Source organism: Carlito syrichta, unplaced genomic scaffold (genome assembly GCF_000164805.1).
Source record: "Carlito syrichta isolate Samal-C Ts95f unplaced genomic scaffold, Tarsius_syrichta-2.0.1 Scaffold111596, whole genome shotgun sequence".
In the NCBI taxonomy this organism is placed as follows: domain Eukaryota; kingdom Metazoa; phylum Chordata; class Mammalia; order Primates; family Tarsiidae; genus Carlito; species Carlito syrichta.
Window position 1 is genome coordinate 86112 of NW_007055692.1, and position 8594 is coordinate 94705.

General features: G+C 46.4%; 1 protein-coding gene across 1 annotated transcript in view; it reads left to right on the forward strand.

Annotated features, from left to right (window-relative positions):
* CASC3 (cancer susceptibility 3) overlaps nt 1-8594 on the forward strand; it is a 24333-nt gene that overhangs the window by 8122 nt on the left and 7617 nt on the right. The window contains exons 4-6 of the mRNA XM_021718447.1: nt 6508-6666; nt 6754-6905; nt 7476-7652. Coding sequence (XP_021574122.1) covers nt 6508-6666; nt 6754-6905; nt 7476-7652 — 488 coding nt within the window. The remainder of the gene's footprint in view (nt 1-6507; nt 6667-6753; nt 6906-7475; nt 7653-8594) is intronic.

Genomic DNA, 8594 nt, shown 5'->3' on the forward strand with positions numbered 1-8594 from the left:
CGCAGCCTCGACCTGCTGGGCTTCGGCGATCCTTCCGCCTCAGCCTTTCAAGTAGCCGAAATTATAGGCGCGTGCTACCACGCCCGGCTAATTTTTTGATATTTATTGTAGAGATGAGGTTTCACCAAGTTGCCCAGGTAGGTCTTGAACCCCCGGGCTCAGGCAGTCCACTCACCTCAGCCTCCCAAAGCGTGGGATTACAGGCTGAGCCACCGAGCCCGGCCAAGATGTAAGTTTCTAATCAGATACATGATTTGCAAATATTCCCATCCTGTGGATCGTTCGTTTTCTTTTTTTTTTTTTTGAGTTGGAATCTCACTCTATCGCCCAGACTGGAGTTCAGTGGCCGCTTCCAGCCACCACAGCCTCGACCTGCTGGGCTCCGGTGATTCTTCCTCCTCAGCCTTCCAAGTAGCTGGAACTACAGGCACACGCTACCATGCCCGGCTAATTTTTGTTTTATTGTCGAGATGAGGTCTCAACAAGTTGCCTGGGTGGGTCTCGAACAGTCCACTCAGCTCAGCCTCCCAGGCGCTGGGATTACAGGCTGAGCCGCTGAGTCTGACCCGTTCGTTTTCTTGATAGTGTTTTTTCAAGCACAAAGGTTTTAATTTTGATGAAGACCAATTTATCTGTTTTTCCTTTTGTTGCTCATGCTCTTTGTATTGTATCTAAGAATGTTTTGCCAAACTCAAAGTTGTAAATATTTACTATTTTTCTTTTTTTTTTTTTTTTTTTTTTAAGTTTTATTTATTTATTTATTTATTTTGAGTTGGAGTCTCACTCTGTCACCCAGACTGGAATGCAGTGGCTGCTCCCGGCCACCGCAGCCTCGACCTGCTGGGCTCCGGTGATCCTTCCGCCTCAGCCTTCTGAGTAGCCGGAATTACAGGCATGCGCTACCACGCCTGGCTGATTTTTTGATTTATTGTAGAGATGAGGTGTCACCACCCAGGCGGGTCTCGTACCTGCGGGCTCAGGCAATCCACTCACCTCAGCCTCCCAAAGGCGCAGGATTACAGGCTGAGCCACCTAGCCCGGCTATATTTACTATTTTTCATCTAAGAGTTTTGTATTTGTAGGTGTTATGTGTAGGTCTTTGATCCTAACCTCCTCCGTTTGAGTTAATTTTTCTATGTAGGGTGAGGTAAAGGTCAACTTCATTCTTTTGCATGTGACAGTTTTGGTCTAGGGGCTGTTTAAATTTTATTCTTTTAAAAGTGGAACAGATTTACTTTAAAAAAGTATAGCAGTTCCAGGTTAAGACTGGTTTGGAGTGTAGCAATGGAAATGGATGGCTGAGGTGAAGAGTTCAACCTGAGTGCTATAGTCTTCAAGTAAATGATAGGGTGGGCTCAGCAGAGCAAGGGTTTAAACTGAAGCTGAACTGGGCACAGTAACTTATGCCCAGAATCCTAGTACTTTGGGAGAATGAGGCAGGAGGATTGCTTGAGCTAGGAGTTCGCGACTTACCTACTCAACATAGCAAGACCCTGTCTCTACAAAAAACTTAAAAATTAGCCAGGCATAGTGGTGTATGCTACTCGGGAGACTGAGGCAGGAAGATCTCTTGAGCCCAGGAGTTTGAGGCTACGTTAAACCATGATTGCACCACTGCACTCCAGCCTAGACAACAGAGCAAGACACTGTCTCTAAAAATAAAATGAGACTGTAGTAGTTAGATCCAGAAGAGACATTGAGAATGAGGAGGACACCAACACCACCTCTTGTTCTGAAATATTTTGGGAGTGGAAGAATGTGCTATAACTTCTGCATGACAATTTTTCAAGGGAACCACTTCCTATAGAGGAGACTTAGTAAGTGTTGCAGAGAGGGTTCACTGAAGTGGTGAATAAGGTAGGGAAGTTTGTCTCCAAAAATAGGGTTCTGATGACATCCTCTAGCTAAAGTGGTGTGACCCTAGGGTAGCACCTTGACTTCAGTTAGTTGAAGCTTTGACTCTAATTTGGAGTCTCCTCAGCACTTTGCTATGTGTAACTTTCTGTTCTGCCCTGGAAACCAAACTAGTTTCTTACTTGGAATAAAAAAGTTGCCTCATTTGACATTCTACCCAGACTACAGAGGGTGGAGCATAAAGCAGAGTTCCCTTATTAATCATGTTTTGTTTGTTTGTTTGTTTTTTGAGTTGGAGTCTCCATCACCCAGGCTGGAGTGCAGTGGCACGCTCACGGCCACCCCAGTGTCAACCAGCTGGGCTCAGGCGATCCTTCTGCCTCAGCCTTCCAAGTAGCCAGAACTACAGGTGCCCGCTACCATACCTGGCTAATTTTTTTTTGATTTATTGAATAGATGAGGTCTTGCCAAGTTGCCCAGGCTGTTCTCAAGCCCGTGAACTCGCAATCACCTAACCTCGGTCTCCCAAAGTGCTGGGACTACAGGCTTGAGCCACCGTGCCCAGCCAACAAAGTTTCCTTATTAATCGTGCTGATACTGTTTTAGGATGTTTGGATTCAGGTGTGTGTGTGGGGTGTTGAGTACTGAATTAAAGTCACATACACACCTCAAGCAAGTTCTTGTCATTTCTGCTGGAAAACCTGCAGGAAACATAGGATCAAGGAAGGAACTGAATGATTACCATCCACCACAATCCCCATCTCAAGAGGAGGAAAAATGTCATGCAATTGAGGGAAAATAGGAACAATTAAGAGAGCTTGGTTGTTAAAAAGCTGTAGGTAAAGACTTGATTCTTCTAGTGTGGGTAAAGTCAGGCAGTTTCCCTCAATTCTGTTACCTTTCTGGGGATTCTTTTTTTTTTGAGTTGGAGTCTCACTCTGTCTCCCAGGCTGGAGGGCAGTGGCACCCACAGCCTCAACCTGCTGGGCTCTGGTGATCCTTCTGCTTCAGCCTTCCAAATAGCTGGAACTACAGGTATACACTACCACGCCTTGCTAATTTTTGATTTATTGTAGAGACAAGGTCTCACCAAGTTGCCTAGGTGGGTCTCAAATCCACGGGCTCAGGCAATACACTCACCTTGGCCTCCCTTAGTGCTGGGATTACAGGCTGAGCCACCGAGCCTGGCCCTCAATAGCCTCTTAACAGGCCTCCCTGCCTCTACTTTTGCCCCCATCCAGCCTGCGCTTCATTTTCAAAAATTCACATTTGACTATGCCACTTTCTTTCTTTCTTTCTTTTTGAGTTGGAGTCTCACTCCACACCCAGGCTGAAGTGTAGTGGCACACTCACAGCCACCCCAGTGTCGACCTGCTGGGCTCTGGTGATCCTTGCGCTTCAGCCTTCCAAGTAGCTGGAACCAGAGGCACGTACCACCACACCTGGCTAATTCCAGGCTGGGTGACAGCATGAGACTCCAACTCAAAAAAAAAAAAGAGAGAGAGACAGAAAGAGGAGATTCACCTCCCCAAGGCAGGAAAGGGAGCCAAAGCCAGGAGGCAAGGTGACAGCCATAACTCAAAGAGCACATGACCATACCAGAGTCTAGGAAGGCAGTGGCAAAACTAACTTTTTGATTTATTGTAGAAATGACCGGAGCCCGCAGGCTCATTACCTGCCTGGGCAACTTGGCAAGACCTCATCTCTACAATAAATCAAAAATTACCCGGGCGTGGTAGTGCATGCCTGTAGTTCCGGCTACTCGGAAGGCTGAGGCGGAAGGATCACCGGAACCCAGCAGGTCGAGGCTGCGGTGGCTGGGAACAGCCACTGTACTCCAGTCCGGGCGACAGAGTGAGACTCCAACTCCCCCCAAAAAAAGAAATGAGGTCTTGCCAAGTTTCCCAGGCTGGTCTCGAATCCATGGACTCGGGCAATCTTGCTTCAGCCTCCCACATAGCTGGGATTACAGATGCTAGCCAAATATAACTTTTGACTCCTCAAAAGCTTAACCTACTAATGGCCTGTTGTCAACTGGACGCCTTATCAATAACATAAACAGTCTGCATGTATTTTGCATGTTATATGTATTTTATTCTGTACTTTTACAATAAAGTAAGCTAGAGAAACCATTCATTAAGTAGAAGTGGATCATTACCAAGGTCTTTCTTCATCCTCATCATCTTCATGTTGAGTAGGCTAAGGAAGAGGAGGGGTTGATCTTGCTGTCTTGGATAGAAGCGAAATAGGTGGAGGAGGTGGAAGGGGAGGGAAGAACTCTGGGTGCAACTTTTTATTGAAAACAGTCTGCATATAAGTGAACCTACGCAGTTCAAACCCGTATTGTAAAAGGGTCAACTGTACCCAGATGCTGAGCAGGGAATAATGGGGGGAAGAGGACTAATTAGCTTATCTGAGCCAATCAGGCATACTTAGGTCTATTTAAAGAGAAGGCAGAGGCCGGGCCCTGTGGCTCACACCTGTAATCCCAGCACTTTGGGAGGCTGAGACGAGAGGACTGCCTGAGCCCAGGGGTTCGCGACGAGCATGGGCACCTTGGTGAGACCTCTTCTCTACAATAAATTTAAAAACTGGCCAGGCATGGTAAGCGCGCATCTGTAGTTCCAGCTACTTGGAAGGCTGAGGCAGAGGGTTCACCTAAGCCCAGCAGGTTAAGGCTGTGGTGGCCGTGAGGCTGCTTGGTTCCCTACCTAGAACTTGCCATATCTCTATTTCCTAACTCTTTCTAGTGGCCTCTATTTAGGAAATGGCCTCATGACCCTTCTTTGTGTGTGTAGGCCCAACAATCTTTCATGAGCAGGCTTATCCAATCTTGATGGGGTAAGATGGAAGAAGGTAGAGAGGAAACAGCACAGGCTTTAGAGTTTTTCCTTTCTAAGATACAGTCGTTGTGTAGCTTGTTCCCTAAGGTTTTCATAATGATGTGATTCTGGACAGAGTTTTTGACTTTGGGATTCTCTTGCTGTACAAAATGAGTACTCATATCATAGGTATCAGAAAGTATAAGCCACTGTTTTGCACCTTGAGGGTAATAGTACAGTAGTGCCTTAGGAAGTCATGGTGTTACTAAAAGGAGTTTGGAAACCCATTAGCTCTGCTGTCATCTATAGACTGGTATACATCTTCCGTCTTTATGTACTACTATTTAAATAGATGTAACAGCACTTTGGGAGGCGGAGGAGAGAGGATTGTGTGAAGCCAGGGGTTTGAGACCAGTCTGGGCAATTTGACGAGACCTCATCTCTACAATAAATCAAAAAATTAGCCAGGTGTGGTGGTACACGCCTGTAGTTCCAGCTACTTGGAAGTCTGAGGCGGAAGGATCACCTGAGCCATCAGGTCAAGGCTGTGGTGGCCGTGAGCATGCCACTGCATTCCAGCCTGGGCAACAGAGTAAGACTCCAACTCAAGAAAAAAAAGATGTGTAAATTAATAAAATGTACGCTTAGTATCATTAAACATGTAGTAGTTATCTGTCATTATTTGTTTTCTCAGTGGAGACTGTACTGAGGTATTGTCTCATGGGAGTCCATGGAAGTTTTAGATCCTGAAAAGGGATTCACATAATTTAAAAGGTTGGGAATTTCTACTCAAAGCCATTTTGAGATGGGAGAATTCACAACACAAGTCAGAGTGTAGTTGTTAAGCGCTGCACATTTAAGAGACAATTCATGGAGAGGGAGAGAGAATATCAAGAAAGATGAAACTCCTGGTGTATGGCAGGCACTATAAGTCTCCCATTCATCCATATCCTCATGGCCCGCCCTTAAAGGCTGCCACTGTTAACAATTCTGTGCGTACATTCCAGGAAAACCTATGTGTATATACATTTATTTATTTATTTATTTATTTTGAGTTGGAGTCTCACTTTGTTGCCCAGGCTGGAGTGCATTCGCACCCTCACAGCCATTACAGCCTCAACCTGCTAGGCTCAGGTGATCCTTCCACCTCAGCCTCCCAAGTAGCTGAAACTACAGGCATGCACCACCACGCGTGGCTGATTTTTTGATTTATTGTAGAGATGAGGTCTTGCCAAGTTGCCCAGACTGGTCTTAAATCCGTGGGCTCAGGCAGTTCCCTCACCTTGGCTTCCCAAAGTGTTGGGATTATAGGTGTGAGCCACCGTGCCCAGCCTATTTTTTTTTTTCTTTTTGAGTTGGAGTCTCACTCTGTCGCCCAGACTGGAGTGCAGTGGCCGCTCCCGGCCACCGCAGCCTCGACCTGCTGGGCTCCAGCGATCCTTCTGCCTCAGCCTTCCAAGTAGCCGGAATTACAGGCATGTGCTACCACGCCCGGCTGATTTTTTGATTTATTGTAGAGATGAGGTCTCGCTGCCCAGGTGGGTCTCAAACCCGCGGACTCGGGCAATCCACTCACCTCAGCCTCCCAAAGGTGCGGGATTACAGGCTGAGCCACTGAGCCCGGCTCAGCCTATATTTTTTAAGTGTACTTTTTTTTTATAGTGCCCTTATCCTCTAGAAATTTTGGTATGAATATTCATATATTTGCTTTTAAGACCTATATTATAGTAAAAGTTTGTTTAAAAAGAAAAAGGCTTTTTCCTAAAGAATGGAAAATAAAAATGTTCCATTTAGATTTTATTTCCACAGCTGACAGGGAAACTTTTTTCAGGGTGAAGAGGGAGAATACAGTGAAGAGGAAAACTCTAAAGTGGAGCTGAAATCAGAAGCTAATGATGCTGTTAATTCTTCAGCAAAAGAAGAGAAGGGAGAAGAAAAGCCTGAAACTAAAGGCACTGTGACTGGAGAGAGGCAAAGTGGGGATGGACAGGTCAGTACATAACTTAGTCCTGCATTTTGGGGCTGGAACAAGGGCTCTAATCTTGGAGGAGTAAGGAGCCCTTTATCTGTCCTCCAGGAGAGCACAGAGCCTGTAGAGAACAAAGTGGGTAAAAAGGGCCCTAAGCATTTGGATGATGATGAGGATCGCAAGAATCCAGCATATATACCCCGGAAAGGGCTCTTCTTTGAGCATGACCTTCGAGGACAAACTCAGGAGGAGGAAGTCAGGTAACAGCCACTTGCATCTGCTACGGTCTAACGTGTATTTAGTGTTTACTGTATGCTAATCACTTTGCTAAGTGTTTTACCTGTATCACCTCATTTATTACTAACAAGAATATCTTAAGGTATTATTATTATCCCTCTTGTTCAAATGAGGAAAGTGAGACTTAGGATGTTTGTTAACTCTTGGTGGTGCAGCTAGATTTTGGACCCAGGACACTCTGTCTCGAGTCTGTGTTTTAATCGTTACACCTTTGTCTTAGTCTGTGACTCAAGGCCTCTGAGATAGGAAGTACTTACATAAGCTGTCTTTTAGGAGAGAGGAGATGTTTCAGAGGTGCTAAATGGTTTGAAATGAGGTTCTCATTTCTCCTTCTATTGTGTCTGAGCCTAGCAGGCCCTGAGATGCTATGACTCACTCCTGCTTTGAGGAGCCCTGCTTTGTATAATCTGTCTGGGAAGATGGGGAGACACATGAAGTTCCTGTTGTCTCCTTACCCGACCCCAATTGTTTCATGAACATCACTACTTGGTGGATCCTGCCAACCTAAGATGCTTTTCTTTCGTTTTGTCCAGACCCAAGGGGCGTCAGCGAAAGCTATGGAAGGATGAGGGTCGCTGGGAGCATGACAAGTTCCGGGAAGATGAGCAGGCCCCAAAGTCCCGACAGGAGCTCATTGCTCTTTATGGTTATGACATCCGCTCAGCTCACAATCCTGATGACATCAAACCCCGACGAATCCGAAAACCTCGGTGAGGACATTTTAGAGCCTAAACTATTGGTATTTTTAGAAAGCACTCTGTTTTCTAAATAACTTTCCAGCCATAAGTGAATGGGTGAGGAATATGGGACATCTCCCTGACTTTGCTTTATATCTTATTGATTGATTAAGTCCCAAGCTGAAGTGCAGTAGCACGATTATGACTCACTACAGCCTCAACCTCCTGGGATTAAGTGATCCTTCCGCCTCAACCTCGTGAGTAGCTGGGACTACAGGCATGCACCACCATGCCCAGCTAATTTTTTTTTTAATGTTTTTTTTTCTTTTTTTGTAGCAATCAGGACTCACTACATTGCCCAGGCTTGTCTTGAAATTTTGGCCTCAGCCGGGCACTTTGGCTCACGTCTATAATCCCAGCACTTTGGGAGGCCAAGGTGAGAGGATTTCCTGAGCTTGCAGGTTCCGAGATGAACCTGAGCAACTTGGCGAGACCTCATCTCTACTATAAATAAAAAATTAGCCTGGTGCCGGGCTCGGTGGCTCAGCCTGTAATCCCGCGCCTTTGGGAGGCTGAGGTGAGTGGATTGCCTGAGCCCGCGGGTTCGAGACCCGCCTGGGCAGTGAGACCTCATCTTCAATAAATCAAAAAAATCAGCCGGGTGTGGTAGCGCATGCCTGTAATTCCGGCTACTCGGAAGGCTGAGGCGGAAGGATCGCCGGAGCCCAGCAGGTCGAGGCTGCGGTGGCCGGGAGCGGCCACTGCACTCCTTTCTGGGCGACAGAGTGAGACTCCAACTCAAAAAAAAAAAAAAAAAAATTAGCCTGGCATGGTAGCTAAAGAATTCTGGGCTCAGCCGGGCCCAGTGACTCAGCCTGTAATCCCGCGCTTTGGGAGGCTGAGGTGAGTGGATTACCTGAGCCGGCGGGTTCGAGACCCGCCTGGGCAGCGAGACCTCATCTCTACAATAAATCA